Source organism: Anomaloglossus baeobatrachus, chromosome 10 (assembly GCF_048569485.1).
Source record: "Anomaloglossus baeobatrachus isolate aAnoBae1 chromosome 10, aAnoBae1.hap1, whole genome shotgun sequence".
Lineage (NCBI taxonomy): Eukaryota > Metazoa > Chordata > Amphibia > Anura > Aromobatidae > Anomaloglossus > Anomaloglossus baeobatrachus.
Window position 1 is genome coordinate 70,418,642 of NC_134362.1, and position 18,694 is coordinate 70,437,335.

An 18,694-nucleotide genomic window follows, 5' to 3' on the forward strand; every position below is an offset into this window, starting at 1 on the left:
GGGCTGTGGAATCTCCTGTATACGTGTGCGGACGTAGGAAATGTTTCCATTTATTCCACTATACGTAAGAGGTATCATATGATATGCCCACCATTGTGGGTTCAAAACACTTATCCCTGCTACTGACCTGGCGTGTTTTTGGCTCTTTTCATAAATGCAGTCTAAATAGATAAATATATACCGTAATATATCTCTTTATATGACCACACAGGACACACATGGTATTAACCTAAACACTAATTTATGCACCACCTTGTAAATGGACTCCGGTGTTCCGTTTGGCTTTCACAGGCTTTTTTTTTTCTACACATTCAACTTGGTCTGAGGTCATTAAACCGGCTGAGAGGAGCTCCAAGAAAGACACAAGTTCCCGATCACACAATCATAGTGAGCTGACTGACTGCTCTCAGTTAACTCCTGCAGCCTTCTTTAAAGGGAACCTGTCATCAGATGTTTCCCTATTATACCAAAAGTATCACCTGCTGCAGGCCCTGGGCTGCATTCTAGGAAGATGCACCTTGTTGCTGCCCCCCTTGCAGACCCCTAAAAGAACTTTATAAAATCTTACCGTTTCCTACGCAAATGAGTTTGGTTGGACAGATGGGCGGGGTCTAATTCGGCTCCTGTCTCCTCCTCCTGCCGCTGTTCGCCGTCCCCCCCCAGGCATGATTTACATGGATGACACCGCCCCCGTCTTCATACACACTGTTGTAGTCTCGCGCAGGCGCATTTCGCTGTGCCCCTATCGCGGGGCTGAGCAGCGCGAGCGCCGGTGATGTAGTTACGCAGCTGCGAGATTATGGGCGGCGCTGTGTATGACCTCACCAGCGTTATCCTCATAACCGCCCATAATCTCGCGCCTGCGCAAGTACATCACTGACGCTCGTGTTGCTCAGCCCTGTGATGGGGAACAGCGAAATGCGCCTGTGCGAGACTACAGCAGTGTGCACGAAGATGGGGGCGGCGTCATCCATGTAAATCATGCCTGGGGGATGGCAAACAGCGGCAGGAGGAGGAGACAGGAGATGAATTAGAGCCCGCCCATCTGTCCAACCAAACTCATTTGCATAGGAAACAGTAAGATTTTTTTTAAAGTTCTTTTAGGGGTCTGCAAGGGGGGCAGCAACAAGGTGCACCTTCATAGAATGCAGCCCAGGAGCTGCAGAAGGGGATACTTTTGGTTTAATAGGGAAAAACTGATGACCAGTTCCATTTAAACTGTGCAACACAGAGGCTATAGAAGGCAAACGGTGCAAAATATTTAATAAAGCCCAATTCCAAAAATATATGCATTTAAATAAAGAAAATTAAAATTAAATATTTAATCTTAAGGCGCACAACCAGTTTAAGAACATCTGCTCTAACATGAAAGTGAATTTATAAATCCTCCTGCAGTCCATTCATTTCATGTTCAAAGTGTAACAATCATTTTAATTTTTCATAAATCAATAGTACACATGAAAATAACCGATTTAGAATAAGATATTACAATGTAAATAGAAGAGGGAGGGGCGGAGCTCTGCCTCTGGCTCCTCCTCCATCCTCTTCTATCTACATAGAATCTCCTCAGCACTAACTGCCATCTCCTATCTCATTAATGGGAAAGTCTTCACTGAATACAGAATACTCAATTACTCTAAGGTATTATCTCATAACTAGTGTTGAGCGGACCCAAACTGTAAAAATCCGGATCCGCGCGGTTTTAGCGTCCGATCCAGGTCTGACCCGGACCCGGGAATCCGGCTGCACGATCCGGATTCGGGTTTTTTTTTTTTTTTTCTCTCGCTCTTTGCTCGCGCGCTCTTTGCTCGCGCGCTCTTTGCTCGCGCGCTCTTTCTCTCACGCTCGTCCCCCAACGGCCGAACTCCGGATCGGATCCGGACTTCTTTTTCAAGCCGCCGGACCCGGAATTTTCACTATCCGCTCAACTCTACTCATAACCTATTTTCAGGATTGCACAACTCCACTGTCTTTCGGATTACCACGGAGCGGTGCTTTCCTGTTTGGCAGTTTTGACCAGCAGCATGGTGTGAACTGTGCTCTCCAATGCTACTAGTAGGGCCAGCTTTGAACGAGCCCTGAACAGCACTTACAAGCTCTATATTAAAACCTTTAAATTGCTGCTTTTCTCCTATAAGACCGGCCACCTCTGCAGCTTATCATAGGCTATGAGTATTAACTATAGCATAAAAAATTTCTGTTGTCGACAACTGAGAAGATTTTTAATATCAAGTAAATTCCACAGTTTTGTTTTTACAATTCCTCACATTACCTGTAATTCAGTGTGACAACAGCGGCTCAGCACTGCTCCACCCTCCCTTCTGGGATGTTACATCACACATTAAGGGGCGTGGCCTGCTCCATGCTGCCTAGCAACAGCTGAACCCCCTAAGACAGGGGTGGGCAATTAAATTTCTCATGGGGCAGAATGAGAACTTTGGATCTGTTTGAAGGGCCGGACTGATAAAAAAAAATATATATATATATATATATATATATATATATATATATATATATATATATATATATATATATATATATATATATATATATATATATATATATATATATATATTGCCTTAGTCTGTCTGTCTGTCTGTCTGTCTGTCTTGCTCCAAAATTGTGTCCTTACGGTGACACAAAGCTGATTGGCCGCTGGGCTCGCCATGGCTGCGCCCCCACACGGATTGGCCGGCCGCTCGCCCAGGCTCCGCCCCCCCCCCACAGATTGGCCTTTCGCCCCGGCACCCTGCAGGCATTGGCAACTCGGCCACGCCCCGCCCCCCTCACGCAATGCACGCTAGCTCTGGCCCCGCCCCCCCACGCATTCCCCGAACCGACACGGTCACGGAGCCACGACTACCAGGTGAGTACTGTACCCCTGGGAGCCCACATCAGCGTGCGCCGCCAAACCAGCCGACACATACCCTCGCATTGCTGGGGCTGGCCGGCGTATGCTGGTGTGGGCTCCCGTGCGAGCGGGGGACGAGATACGCTGGTAACCATGGTAGCATAGTTACCAGCGCATCAAGGTTCTGCAGCGGCGGAAAATACACACACGCACACACATCAGATCACTCTCACACTCACTCTCACACACACATCACATCGCATCAACACATCAAGGTCCTGCAGCGGCGGAACATACACACACATACACACACACACACACACATCAGATCACACTCACTCTCACACACACCTCACACATCACATCGCATCCACATACTCACAACATCCTGGGATATCGCTTGCTTCTCGGCGGCGATACTGGGCTGTGAGCTTCCAGGTCCTACCGGAGGATCACATGGCCAGAAGCATGTGGTATCTCCGGATGTTGTGAGTATGAGCGCGTATGTGCAATATCGTCAGTGTGTGTGTGTGTGTGTGTGTGTGTGTGTGTGTGTGTGTGAGTGTATGCGATCGTGTGTGTGTGTGTGTATGCGATCGGATCTGTGAGTGTCGGCAGAGGAGCACGGCGTCCTGGAGGAGGCTGGGAGGAGAGAGGCTGATCCTGGGGAAGGCTGGGATGGGGAGGCTGAGAGAAGAGAGGCTGATGCTGGTGGAGGCTGAGGCTGGGGTAGGCTGGGAGGAGAGAGGCTGATGCTGGGAGGAGAGAGGCTGATGCTGGGAGGAGAGAGGCTGATGCTGGGAGGAGAGAGGCTGATGCTGGGAGGAGAGAGGCTGATGCTGGGAGGAGAGAGGCTGATGCTGGGAGGAGAGAGGCTGATGCTGGGAGGAGAGAGGCTGATGCTGGGAGGAGAGAGGCTGATGCTGGGAGGAGAGAGGCTGATGCTGGGAGGAGAGAGGCTGATGCTGGGAGGAGAGAGGCTGATGCTGGGAGGAGAGAGGCTGATGCTGGGAGGAGAGAGGCTGATGCTGGGGACAGAGAGGCTGATGCTGGGGACAGAGAGGCTGATGCTGGGGACAGAGAGGCTGATGCTGGGGACAGAGAGGCTGATGCTGGGGACAGAGAGGCTGATGCTGGGGACAGAGAGGCTGATGCTGGGGACAGAGAGGCTGATGCTGGGGACAGAGAGGCTGATGCTGGGGACAGAGAGGCTGATGCTGGGGACAGAGAGGCTGATGCTGGGGACAGAGAGGCTGATGCTGGGGACAGAGAGGCTGATGCTGGGGACAGAGAGGCTGATGCTGGGGACAGAGAGGCTGATGCTGGGGACAGAGAGGCTGATGCTGGGGACAGAGAGGCTGATGCTGGGGACAGAGAGGCTGATGCTGGGGACAGAGAGGCTGATGCTGGTGCAGCGTGGGGGATGGAGCACGATGGGGGGTGCGCAGCGTGGGGGATGGAGCACGATGGGGGGTGCGCAGCGTGGGGGATGGAGCACGATGGGGGGTGCGCAGCGTGGGGGATGGAGCACGATGGGGGGTGCGCAGCGTGGGGGATGGAGCACGATGGGGGGTGCGCAGCGTGGGGGATGGAGCACGATGGGGGGTGCGCAGCGTGGGGGATGGAGCACGATGGGGGGTGCGCAGCGTGGGGGATGGAGCACGATGGGGGGTGCGCAGCGTGGGGGATGGAGCACGATGGGGGGTGCGCAGCGTGGGGGATGGAGCACGATGGGGGGTGCGCAGCGTGGGGGATGGAGCACGATGGGGGGTGCGCAGCGTGGGGGATGGAGCACGATGGGGGGTGCGCAGCGTGGGGGATGGAGCACGTTGGGGGGTGCGCAGCGTGGGGGATGGAGCACGTTGGGGAGTGCGCAGCGTGGCGGATGGAGCACGATGGGGGGTGCGCAGCATGGGGGATGGAGCACGTTTGGGAGTGTGCACCTCCCCCCAACGCACGCACGCACTGCACACCACACGCGCGCACTGCACACCACACACCACACACCACACACCACACACACGCGCACACACACTGGGAACCACAAACAACTGCCCTACACAGACACCCACACACACAGACAACGCTGCACACACAAATATACGCACATACCGCACAACACACACATTGCACAAAACATACCTCCCCCAAAACACACCACACACACAAACCGCGCAACACACACACAACGCTACAGACACACAGTGCACCACAAACAACGCAACACACATACAACACCGCTCTCACCCCCCGCCACACCCAGACAACACCCAGAACATGTACAGCCCCTACACAAACACTTGGTAACTACACACAACAACATATAGATATAGATATATAGCGATAGATAGATAGATAGATATCTCATACATACATACATACATACATACATACTGCCCCTGGAATGCATTGCAGCACTATATACTGCCCGTGTAAAACTACATCATTACATTCCCATATACTAAATCACCACACCCAAATATTACACCAGTTACCTCCCCTCCCCCTCAGGTTATTAGTGACCACTCACCTCTATCTCCTCAGGCACCTCTGTACAGGGCCTGGCTGCGCCGCTGTTGTTCTTGTACGGCCCCTGCCTCCACCGCTGCGTCTCTGTCCAGGCATTGGCTGGTTCCACTTCTCCTGCCGGGCGGGAACTTTTCAAATGACACACACGCGCTGTACTGCCGACATCAGGGCCTGCGTGTGTCACAGAGAAAGCTGCCGTAGGGAACAGAGGACTGATCCTGAAGCTCCGCACAGTGTAGCAGCGGAACGCAGGAATCTGTCCTCTGTTCCCTGTCCGGCAGCGTTTTCTGTGACACACGCGCGCCCTGATGTCGTCAGTACAGTGCGTCTGTGTCATTTGAAAAGTTCCTGCCGGGCAGGAAAAGCAGCACCACGTCTCCATCTCTGATCTAATGGGCGGGCCGGTCACAGACAGTAGGCGGGCCGGATGTGGCCCGCGGGCCGCCCCTTGCCCAGGTCTGCCCTAAGAGCTGCTTCCTAGATCAAGGAGTGAGGTCATTCCCCCTATTCTCAAAGTGAAGCAGCTATCATCAGTGTGTCGGCTGTTACTAGTCAGCAGGGAGCAGGCCACAACCCCTGATGTGTGATGTAACCTCCCAGAGGGGAGAGGGAGCAGTGATTATTAATGACCTTTATCCACTGTGAAATGCTGGAAAATGCTTATTTACTGTTCATTGTATGCATTATTACTGACCATCCACAAGAGGCTGCTGTTTTGCATTTGACTGGTTACTATGGCAACATCTCAACAGACTTCGGCTGTGGACTTGGAGACCTGAGGAGGCGGTGTGTGTGAGCTGCAGGGAAAGCGAGAGGTGTGCGTAACAGAATCGAGCCACCACAGAAACACTTAAGTAAATTGGGAGAAGACTAGTGTTAGTTTGGTGAGGAGGACCGTGACGAGTGTGAGCAGCATCGTGTGCCGCAGATCACCATTCTTCAGTTGCTGGCTATACTGGTCACCGTGACAGGATCTCAAGTCTGTTTACGGCAGCTGGACACCATAGTACCCGGGTACGGTAGGCTCGGCCCAGACCCACGTGCACGCAACACTTTGTTTTGGTACCAAAACACATTTCTGTTCTGGTTAGGCCGACTATATGTACACAGTGAGATTTGCCGACTCTGCTGTGTCAGTTTACAGTTACATTTAAAACCTTAAAGGGACAGCGCCATATGTTGCATTGACTGTTGCTCTAGAAGATTTCCAGGACTGTGTTGCTGAGCTGTGTGGTTCGCCTTCCAACTTTTACCATCTGCCTTATCTGTGAGGCTTCAGCAATTAAGGGTATTCAGGGGGGTTATGGGATTTGTTTGTTTAGGTAGATAAGTGTGTAAGCTCTTGTGCTGCACCATTGGTAGGGCATACACACACACACACACACACACACACACACACACACACACACACACACCCTTCTGCTTCCTAGAGGGATTACCAGGTATTAGGTGACTATCTAGACAGTGCCTACAGTACCTTGGTTAGGCAAAGGTTGGTGAGAAGGCTGCACATATCGCCATTACGGGTGGCGCAGCACAAGGGTGTCTGCCTTTGGCCTTGTAAATATATTGTTCTATTCTCTGTTTTATGCATTGTTTTACTAAAACAGAAAAATCATCATTTATCAATCCAACTGCCTAGAGTCCCTTTCCTGGTGCGTGGTTTTGCTGTATACTGGGAGCCCACCCTGTACACGACTTACAGTGAGAGCGGCTCCTGTCACACTGAATTACAGCTAGTGTGAGGGTATAGAACAGCACTGGGCATCTTCTCTTTAGTTGGTTTGCAACCGAATTGTTGCTGTTAAGATTGTCAGATAAGCTCCTTGGACTGTTGAATGGTAGAGCTGCCCAGTTATGCAGCAATCCATCCCCTTGTGTCCATCCTATTGTAGGACCAGGCTAGATTTCTGTTCTGATTGGACCCCCATGAGGGCGGTATTTGTAAGTTTATCTACCCTTCTCTCCGTTATTCTGTCCACACTGCGCCACCTAGTGACCTGTTTATGTAAAAACCTCTTGATTTTGCATTATCACAGCTGGGACTAGGCACACTATTCACATGACTTTTTGTCTTTTATAGACTTGAAAATCCACTTTGTGTACATAGTTTTGTGATGAGCCAATGCTGAGGTGGATCCAGGCATGGCCTCCACACCTCACATACCGTAGCTCCACATTCCTGAGCCTCGGGAGACTGCGTTCTGCATACAGAAGTCAGTGTGTTTGGTTAGCAGATGGTGAGAAGCGATCACTCCCTCGCTCTCACTATGTCTCGGGCTCTGCCGATGATGGAGGAGTAGACGTCCCGCTGATGGTAAGAATCTTATTAGTGAGAATTTGGGGGACGTTCTGCTGTGCTGGACTCAGTCGGTGTGGAGATATCTGTACTTTATTTCCTAAAAGGCAGAAGATACAATGTCCCCTTCAGCCCTAGATCTGTCCCCATAGTACAGTTTCAGCTAAGGATGACCACTAATCATTTCTGGAACTTTTAACTTGGAAGATAGGAAATGTTGGATGCCATTTTACGACTGGACTTGTGATTGACGAAATCCTTGGTGTTTTTTGGATGTCACACTTTTTTAGTTAACTGTTTTGTGTATAGGTGTGGCTGAGGTTTGACTCTTCTTATGGAAAGGAAATTGAGAAGTCTCCCACCTCCAATATTGATCGTATGCACTGTCGCCATCCTGGTGTGGTCACTTCCTGCCCTGAGGGATGGCCTCTACTTGGACGTGCTGGACAGAGTTTGAGGTTTCGGGCCGCACTCCACTACTACAAATGGTTTCTGCCTCATAGTTTATGGTATCTAAAGCTGTCCTTTTATAAGCATACAAATGTTGAGTGATCGTGTGTGTGTGATAACCTGGCAGACAGTGGATCTTCTAATCCGTGTGTAAAGGTGCCCAGCCCTACTAGATGAATGGCAGCCATACCCGCTACTTATGGAGCCTTCTCTCCCACCGGTGCCCAAATGTACTAGATGAATGGCAGCCATACCTGCTAATTATGGTGCCTTCTCTACCCTGGTGCCCAGACATACTAGATGAATGGCAGCCATACCTGCTAATTATGGAGCCTTCTCTACCCTGGTGCCCAGACATACTAGATGAATGGCAGCCATACCTGCTAACTATGGTGCCATTTCTAAACACCATCCCCCCCCCCCCACTCCCGACTGCCAATGTTGAGAAATGTTGACCTTCAGAAGGGTTGGTCCTCTGTTCTTGCAGGAGATAAGGCACTGCAGGGGGTCTCTGCAGGCAACGTGTCACTCGCCAACTAAAAACCACGTGTTCTGCCCAGTGTGTATGTGTATGGGGTGTTTGGGAGGAATAATTGTCACGAACTGTGAAGAAGATATTCCCCTTTCACACCCCCTCCAAACATCATTGTCACCAGGCTCCCCACCATTCACCTGTGACCACCACTCCGCTCAGTGTCTTCCGTGAACACTCCCACTCCAGTAAACTGATAGGAACGGTGGGACCTCTCATCAAGATGGGTGGGAGTTTGTTCCTATTAAGAATAAATAAATGTAATAGTGGAATGACCCTTTTTATGGTTACTTTTAAGCCCCTGCTTCACGGGCGAGACAGTGCCGCCTTCCCATCAAAGTCTGACTACTGGGAGCAGCCTTGTCCATTCCGGTATACCCGACGATGGTCTCCATTGTGAGACTAATTGTAGCTTGGTGCTTGTTGACCACTCCATTATCTGGTAGTTATTGGTGTCTCTTTAGCTCTTAATGTTCAGCAAGGAACAAGAAAATAAGATATTCTAGATTGTGGTGTCCTTCCTTGGTGGCCATCCTGCCGTATGCCCGTGTGATCGGAGTTTGTCGGCTCCATGACCTGTCTCAGTGTGCGGCACAGATAAGAGGCCAGTGTGGTTTTCTCCTTCAGTTATTATGTAATTAGGACTATCCTGCCGGAGATAAGCAAACGTTCACTGTCTGAGTTCTACTAATAGACTGAAGACCTTTGTACCAGGTTGTTGGGGCGGGAGATATCGATGCTCGCACCTAATCCTGACCAGCTCTATATGACAAATCCAAAGACTGTTGCGTCATAAAGTGCCTGAACCCCGGATAGCCTCATCTGTCCCCGCCGCTCTGCAGTTATGGGGTTCCCTGAAATTGTAAAATGAATGCATTATCCATTACTCGTTAGGGTATCGGGAAGGCGCGCACCATGGGGCCACTGTTAGACATCCTGCATGGAGGACCAGAAATGATTTATAAACTCCTATCTTGCTTTGTGTTGGAATATGAGGTTAGACTTTCTACGCTCCGAATAATCCAGTCTGTACAGTAGGGAAAGCCGAGGATTCGACAACCTCAGGGCGTTATTTTTGCTATATAGCGTTTTTAATCAAAACTAATGCTTCCCATTCAATTAGCCGCAATTAGATTTTTGCTGAAGCCACAGTTTTATTGCTGATCCGAGCACTGCAGTCTGTATCATGGCGGGTATGCTTTACTTTCACCTCTTGTACTTTTAATTCCAATTTTATCTGTTAATTTAGGATTAAAGAGTAACCATTCTAAATGACTTGTCATATTTTGCAGGCACTTAAACTGTCTGGATATTGGTGTGAATCTGGGTCCTGAGACCCCACTAATCACGCAATGGACCTCCAAGAAATGCGCAGCTCCGCAGGCAGCAGCACAACCCACCATCCTTGATGGATAATGTGCTGGAGTCGGAGGCTCCAAATTGGCACATTTGGCACATCTTTCAGATGCTGGCCGCGCTTTTGTTTTTAGGCCACGCTTTTGTTTTTAGGCTGCGCTTTTTCAACTATTTTATGCCTGATTTCTTGAGAAAACTGAATCTGAGCCTGATCTAAAAGATAGATTTTTGTGTACTCACCGTAAAATCTCTTTCTCTGAGTCTTCATTGGGGGACTCAGGACCATGGGTTATGCTGCTGTCACTAGGAGGCTGACACTAAGTAAACAGAAAAAGTTAGCTCCTCCTCAGCAGCATACACCCTGAGCCGGAGGCGGACTCAATCAGTTTAGTGCACAAGCAGTAGGAGGAGAACCAAACAACTCTAGATCAAACTAGGTAAAAACTATAACCAATTATTCATGCGACCAGTGGCAGGGAATATGGCCACTGAGGCAACAGGCAGGTAATATGCAACCAAAAAACACAAACAGGGTGGGTGCTGTGTCCCCCAATGAAGACTCAGAGAAAGAGATTTTACGGTGAGTACACAAAAATCTATCTTTCTCCATCGTTTCATTGGGGGACACAGGACCATGGGATGTCCAAAAGCAGTCCCTGGGTGGGAAGAGAACCATCACCGGAGATCGGTAGGAAACCGCTTCCTCCTGTCGGGCTTGACCCAGACCTACAAAGACCTACCTTGGTACAGGTGTGCTTCTGCCGCCCGCAAAGATAACGGCAAGACTGGCCCCTGCCAAAGCATGTGTGTGAACCTGATAGGAACTAGTAAAGGTATGCCGAGTAGACCAGGTGGAGGCCCGGTGGACATGGTCGACCAACGTCTGAAGTCCAATCCTCCAAGAGGCTCCCCTTGGACCGTAGAATGCGGTAGAGGTCCGTCCACTATGCAATAGGCTTCACAACATCACGGAATGAATCCATGTGGCAATCTTGGACCTGGGCGCTGGCATGCGACTCCGGGGAGCGAGTGAAAAGAGGAACTGACTGCCGGCGTAAACCGAAAGTCCGGTCCTGAAGACATAAACGACTGAGGGCACGAACCAGCTCAGGAACAAACTAGGCCCCCTTTTTAGGCTGAGAGAAGAGACTAGGACCGATTTCGAAACTCAATCTCCTTATCTGGAAGGAAGGCAGTTGCCTTGGATCGAAAAGGGGGAGTTGTGGCCGGAGCACCCCCCTTGTCCTGCTGGAGGACCCGGAAAAAGGGGGGAAAAAGCAGCAAGAGAGGGCTGTCCGCCCTGATGCCCCTTGCAGAAGAGACGGCCACGAGGAGCCCACCTATCCAAACAGGTGGGAGTAGAAAGCACTCGGCAAGGTCCAAACCAGGAGCCAGGTCCCGCGTTTCTAGTGGACGGTGATGCCGCCGAGCCAGACGGACGCTTCTCTGCGTGAAAAACCTGATCGTGTGACAAGAAGTGATAAGTCTCTGAAATTGAAATGACCGCGTCGACACTCGGCCCCTAGCGGGACGCGCTAGAAAAAACCGCATCCAGATCTGACTGCAAGCATGGTAGCAGTGCCGGAAGGGAGGGAGAGAGAGAGAGAGAAGAGAAGATGCGCTCCTCACATCCCGGAGGAGCTCTTCACGTGTGGTAATAAACCCTCTTCCCGGTCTCCATCATTGTTTGCATCCTTCTTGCCAACCGGCCTGTGTAAGCAAGTACCCGGGATCCGCTATTAAGGCCGCAAACCTAGGACCTTTGAGACCTCGTGGAAGAGAGGGCCCCGACTCCGAAGAACTGGACGGTCTGGAAGGCGCCACGGAGTATCTGCGAGGAGTTGAGTGAGTTTTGTTAACTATGGTCGCCTGGGCCACTCCAGAGCCACCCTCTGCCTTGGTCCAACTTGAGAACCCTCGAGATCATGGGAAGCCGTGGGAAGATGCCCAAGAGATTGAACTGGCCTCCCGGCCGGGTGGGGGCGTCGACACCTAGTGCAGAGAAGGAGGACACCCTTGATGCCCCGTTGACTTAAAGTTGGATCGGGAGGTCCATAGGACCACGACTGTAGGTTTCCCTTCGTCGTAGATCTGGCTGGTGACGACCCTGTTGAAAAGCCATTTGCCTAGGCGAGGCTCTTCCTGCCGGGAAAAAACGGCCGTCCAAACGTCCATGGTAGGGATTTGTACTGCCGAGATTAGAGAGCGACGAGATCCGGCCCAGAGCAAGATCCTCTTAACCTCTTCCCTTGACATGACACTCCTTGCGCTTCCCCAGTGTATGATGCACGCCACCGCTGTGGCATGGTTCGACTGGAACCTGACCGGGTAACCTCGTCCCAGTGAAGAAAATCGTAACCAGCTAACCGGATGGCTCTGGCTTCCGGAATGTTGAAAGGGGGGGGGGCAACCTCTAGTGGTGACCCTCGGGACCGTGTTGTGGGATGGTGGGATAGCGTACCCTAGCACAGGAGACTGGTGACGGTAGATACTATCCTCCAGAGAAGAAGGCGAGAGGACCCTCCCGAGGGACGGTTATGAAGACTGGTCCACTAGGAAGGGGTTGGCGGGTTCCCAGGGCAAACGGAAGCTACCTGTCTTCGTTCTTCAGTGGGATCCCGTGGAAGGCCAAAGATGAAAAATTGGTAAGTGTACCGCTGCTATCACCTCCACCAACAGCCAAGGACTCACATACCGAACCCGACTCGGTGCGGGGAAGAAAACTACTCCTGCGTGAAGAGTAACTTCCCTCGGACGGGCTCGAATACCGTGCCTAAAGGAATGATCTACCGGGCCGGGGTCTGATAGGACTCCAAGCGGTAGCTCAGCTACCCTAGTAGCGGAGGAGTAACAGTGACTGTCTAAACCCCAAGACTAGGGGGAAGTCTAAACCACCAGGTCGTTTCTGGGTGGAGTGAACTTAGCGGCCCTGTCGAGTAGGCTGTGCAGGGACAGCCGCCCTGATCCCTGCAAGCGCTTCTTAAACAAAGCTGGAATGGTCCGCAGCGATGCAAGGCGGAGGGACTGCTGAGAGATAGCGGCGCCCTGACGTTTGCAACTCGAACAGACTGGGATCGAGCGGTGAGGCGACGATCCCGAGCGTCTGGGCCGATGCTGGGAAGAGCTGTGCTCTTCCCTCACGTAGCCTAGGGGAAGGAGTATTCCACCCTCACGTAGCCTAGGGGATCCACTGGATTAGCCTATCTCCGACGGGACGGCCACCTAAGGGCGTAAGGGAAGTCAGCGACTCCTTAGATGCCGCCTCCGCATTTCAGATCCTGAGTCAGAGGTCTCGACAGGTGGTCACACTGCTGCTATAGGCTCAGGCCGTGCAGCTGGCAGACGCCAGGGCTGTGATGATAAGGTACTTACCGAAGATGTCAACCAGTCCTGAATCGGCAGAGATGGAACGTAGTCCGCTGGACAGAGATGGAACGGTGTCCGTGGAGTCCCTGAGAGACGTCACGTTAGGGATGATAAGCCAGGCGGAACCCTGGCGGGCCGATCACAGGGGGGCATGCCCCTTTTCTCCGGAGCCCCTTTGGAGAAGGGATAATGACAATACAAGACTTACCGCTGGTAAACGTCGTGTCTGGTTGTTGTCTGTGATGATGCAGCAAATCGGCGAACTACTGGATGTCCACTGAATACATCACGGGATTGCCGGAAAAGTCCTAAAGGAAACCTGTGTGCTCAGAGAGGAGAAGAGGACTATCTGTGCGCTTATGGTCTGACTCACCCTTTCCTCCAGTCTATTCGCCCTGCGCCGAATATCGGGCGCCTGCTCGGAATCCAGCAGAGGTGGTACGCCTGGGTCATCACCAGAGATGTCGGAAGGCTTCCGGTGGAGCGGTAGCTTGTACCTGGGAATGAAGGAAAAACCAGGGGGAGGCGCCGAAGGCGAGACCTGACGGGTCCGCTTCGAGTAGTGGATAAAGTCCCTGGTACGGGACTCACCTCCCCCGGCGAGTGCACTGAGAGAAAAGGGCTGACCGTACCTTTAAGGCTTGATTCATCATTTCAACCAGGCTAATCGTTATGCGCCAAACGTCCGGGTCCTCCTGCTTGGAGTCCAGCAGAGGTGGAACGCCTGGGCCATCACCCGAGAGGTCGAAAGGCTACCGGAGGAGAGGCAGACTGGACCTGGGAATTAAGGTGAAAAACCTGGGGGCCTGCAGAAGATGAGACCTAGCGGGTCCGCGTTGAGCGGGGGAAAAAAGGGGGCCCCTGGTACGGGACTCACCTCCCCCTGTGCGTGCCCGGAAAGAAAAAAGGGCTGTTCGCACCTTTATGGCTTGACTCACCGTTTCTACCAGGCTATTCTCATGTGCCGAACATCATGCGCCCGCTTGGAATCCAGCAGAGGCGGTACGCTTGGGCCATCACCTGAGAGGTCGAAAGGCTACGGAGGAGCAGCCGTCTGGACCTGGGGATGAAGGTGAAAACTCCCCGAGGGGATTGCGCCAGTCCTGTGTAGGTATGACAGAGCGTCAGCCAGGGACGCAGCGTATGCGCACCAATCCGAAGACATCAGCGAGGGGATTTATGGTTTGAGCCCGGGGCGCTAACCAGCCGGCCGGGGCGGGATGCCGGGACCTGCTGTGTCAGGGGCTGCGGTGGCTGTGATCACTAAATCTGAAAGATTTGGGTGAATTCACAATTGAGGTATTATTCTGGGAATATATCTTGGCAGTGAAAAAACCACCGTTCCCTTCTATAAGTCTGTATCTATAGCCAACTAGTTGCCTGTACAAATCAATCTATATATACCCATATACATATATATACATATATATATATATATATATATTACACATACACACATGCACATGAAAACACTATAAAAACACAATCCTCATATGATTGTGGCTCTTTTGAGGGCTTGTTTTAACTGTTAGAACTCCCGGTGTGCGGCTTGCTGAGGCTGCAGCAACCGGTTATATTTCTTTTCTACTTTTTTTTTTTTTTTTTTTTTTTTGATAAGATTAAGTCTGGAGAGCGGGAAAACACACAGCCACCGCCCCCCCTGTGATGCCTGGGGCAGAGTGGAGGGCGGAGACGGACGGCCGTCGACCAATCGCACTGTAGTGGAGGGCGGGCCTGGGACACTGGAGACAAGGCCCGAGCCGGGGCCTAAATTTTGGGGCTGCCGGCTCGCGGGGAGGTAGAGACCGGCGGTCCTACCTGCAAACAGTGGTGGGGCAGCGGCGATGACCGGAGCGCCCAGAGAGAGCTGTGGGCTTGAGCCGGCGCGCGCCGCCGACTGCTGAGATGTGGCCGGGGCGCAGACTAGGCCGAGACCGGGGCCTCAATTTTGCAGCCGCCTGGGAAGAAGGTAGGAGAAGGTCGGTCCTACCTGATCTCGGTGGCGTTGGTCCAGAAATGGATGCGGTGCAGGCAGGGCGCCCTGCCCCTGCCTGTGTGCCGTGCCCCCGTCCAGGGAGACTGCTGGCTCCGGGGGAGCAGCGTGCTGAGGCAGGGAAGTGGGCATCATGATGGGGGAAGGAGCCCCCCCTCAGGAGAAGGCAGCGATGCGGGCCTCATCAGATTTCAGACGCGCTGCTGAGGTCCCATCCCTGCTGTATGCCCCCTGTACGCCCTTTGGGGTGATACCGCAGGGCGAATCAGGGGTGCCCACGACAACCTGCCCACACGAACACCCCCAGGAGTGGTACCATGGGGATGGACGGGGGAGAGGGCCCAAAGTCTGAAACCCCTGCGACCCTGGGGAGTGGTACCCACAGGGCTGCGGAGGATGATGAAGAAAATACCTGCAGAAAACAAGAAGACAGGTATGAGAGCGATGAGCGGCGCCGAAAATAGGGAAAAAAGGCGCAAAAAACAAATGGCTGAGGGAGGCCGAGACGGCCCACATCAGCCTCCTACGACACTAAGCTAAAAACTGATTGCGTCCGCCTCCGGCTCAGGGTGTATGCTGCTGAGGAGGAGCTAACTTTTTCTGTTTACTTAGTGTCAGCCTCCTAGTGACAGCAGCATAACCCATGGTCCTGTGTCCCCCAATGAAACGATGGAGAAAAGAAAAAAGCTGATGGAGGTTTCTTCAGCAGTTAATAAAAATCAGATGGCACATCGATGACAGGAGTTGTCAGTTTTGGCTTTTATTTCTTTTGTTCCTCCCCTTCATGGCCCAATAGATTTAGTATGGGTAATTTTGACCCGTGATTCAGATTAAAATCTGAGACGTCTGTGTTTTGGTGTGGCGGTTTGGTCCACAAACATACACACGTGAACAGCTCCCTAGATTATGATACATACGAGTTCTAAGTGAAAAGCATTGATAGAATTTGTATATGAAAATCTTGTGTGAATGAGGCCTTACGAGTCGAGTAGTCTGGTTTTACAGGAGGAGAGTGCCATCTGGTGGTGACTGTGGGAATAGTTTGTTCATTTCAGGATATAATCAAACTGAGCCGCTCTTTTGGGGCATGTATAATAGTGTATGGTGAAGCTTCTAAAATAGTAAATTTGTGGAAAAATGTTTTGTGCTATGTGGCAATAGCCGTACATCCTAAATCTTCCCATGTTGTCTTTTGCTCTATAATGTCAGCTGGTTTGCAGAAACCAGATAATGTTCTTGTGTATTTATAGCAGATATCATCCTTTTTACACAAATATGCATAAAATCTACTAGATTAGATAATGGGGCTGAAAATCCCTGTACCTGTAGCAACTGATAGATTATATACGCTATCTGGGTGTGTGAATTCTGTGTGGCTTTTCGCCTGATTTCTATACTATATACGGCTGTATTAGTATAAGGATTAGTTCCCTGATCCGTGTCCAGATACGGTTTTACCCCACCGTAAAGATTATGGTGACATTAGAGGCGCTGCAGGGGGATGTGATTGCAGAATCTGTAAAATCCAGAAGATCCGTAGTCTGTAGCAGTCAGTGAGCCCCCTAGTGGCGGCCTCTGGAATCTGTACATTTATCACACTAGGCTCCTGTCACAGCAGAGGATCTGGAGCTCTGTGTCACTGTATTGCAGCTGAGGCTGGGATCCATTGTGACCTTTCCCATCCGGGGTGTTGCCGCTGTTGGTCGTGTGCTGACTTGTGAGCACTCCCATGACCGCACGGCCTCCAGCACTCCTAGTTCCCTCCTCAGTAACGCAGGTATGTGTCACTATGGCCCGGAGCGCTCCTCCTCGGGCACATTCTGATGCACTTGATGAATGGCAGGGTGGGGCGGCTGACAGCATGCAATCACTTGCCTCTTAACGTCTTAATCAGTTTGCAAATCTCTAACATAAGGAGTCTGCTTCACATAGCAATCAATTAAAGGGCTTGTAGAGGGAACGATGCTGCGACCTGCATAGCAGACTGAGCAGGAGCCACTGATGGACCCCAATATGTGGCACGTAATGGGGCACATGGGTTGTCCTGAACACCGGAAAAAGGGGTGTCTCCAGAAGACGCCATATAAGTCCAGATATACACCATGGATGGGCCTGAACGTTCTGGAAGACTCGAGCCTCCCTTATGTTACATAGATGGCCACCCTGTAAAATTAGATTTATCCTGCGGCGGTCACTTCAGGGGGGTGCCTGACTAGTCGTCCCATTATGTGTTCTGAAAGGGGCTGTCTGTGGTGCAAATGGGCTTAACCTGCTTGTTCCTCTGTCTATGTAGGTGTTCATTGGTGATCTACCCCAAGACTTCCTGCGCATCACTCCCACCCAACAGCAGCAGCAGATCCAGTTAGACGCCCAGGCTGCACAACAGCTGCAATACACTGGAGCAATGGGCACCATGGGCAGACTGAGCGTTACAGTGGTGCAGGTAAGTCTAATCCCACAACCTCGCATAGCCGATATTTTACTTTTTACATATTTTACATCGTTTCGGAAACCGCATTGCAATACTGGGAGGTAGACACCATTAGTGTTACACAAACCCCAGGGGGGCCTTCAGGTTCTTCCAAGGTGTCATTCTTGTAACAAGTCCCCCCCAACAGAACCTGATGGACGTTGCTCTATCCAGTTCCATGGCATGGTTCATTTGGTGTAGATATATACTGTATGTATAATGAGCAGCACGGCGGCTCCCTGCCGGGCTCTGTGTGGCGGCTCCCTGCCGGGCTCTGTGTGGCGGCTCCCTGCCGGGCTCTGTGTGGCGGCTCCCTGCCGGGCTCTGTGTGGCGGCTCCCTGCCGGGCTCTGTGTGGCGGCTCCCTGCCGGGCTCTGTGTGGCGGCTCCCTGCCGGGCTCTGTGTGGCGGCTCCCTGCCGGGCTCTGTGTGGCGGCTCCCTGCCGGGCTCTGTGTGGCGGCTCCCTGCCGGGCTCTGTGTGGCGGCTCCCTGCCGGGCTCTGTGTGGCGGCTCCCTGCCGGGCTCTGCGTGGCGGCTCCCTGCCGGGCTCTGCGTGGCGGCTCCCTGCCGGGCTCGGCAGCTTTGCAGCGCTGGGTTCCTGGGTTCAAATCCCACCAAGGACAACATCTGCAATGAGTTTGTATGTCCTCTCCGTGTTTTGCGTGGGTTTCCTCTTAGGCTAAGTTCACATTTCCGCTAAAATCTATCAGTCACAATCCGCTGCTCTTGTAAACAGCGGAATCCGTTTAGCGGATTCCGCTGCTCCCATAGACTTGTATGAGCAGCGGATTGTGACTGATGATGCTGCGTTGCACCCTCCGCCCGACTGATCAGTCGTGGAACGACTG

The 18,694-nt window shown here is 52.0% G+C and overlaps 1 protein-coding gene across 3 annotated transcripts in view; it reads left to right on the forward strand.

The window, feature by feature from the left end:
- The window catches only part of TOLLIP (toll interacting protein), a 55,080-nt gene that overhangs the window by 17,734 nt on the left and 18,652 nt on the right, over nt 1-18,694 (forward strand). Inside the window, exons 1-2 of one of the 3 annotated variants that reach the window (XM_075327041.1) lie at nt 6,331-6,394; nt 17,670-17,819. In XM_075327041.1, coding sequence (XP_075183156.1) covers nt 17,781-17,819 — 39 coding nt within the window. In that variant the 5' untranslated portion in view covers nt 6,331-6,394; nt 17,670-17,780. Of the gene's footprint in view, nt 1-6,330; nt 6,395-7,603; nt 7,698-17,669; nt 17,820-18,694 lie in introns of those variants that run through there. The other 2 variants (XM_075327039.1, XM_075327040.1) reach the window with 2 other exon arrangements.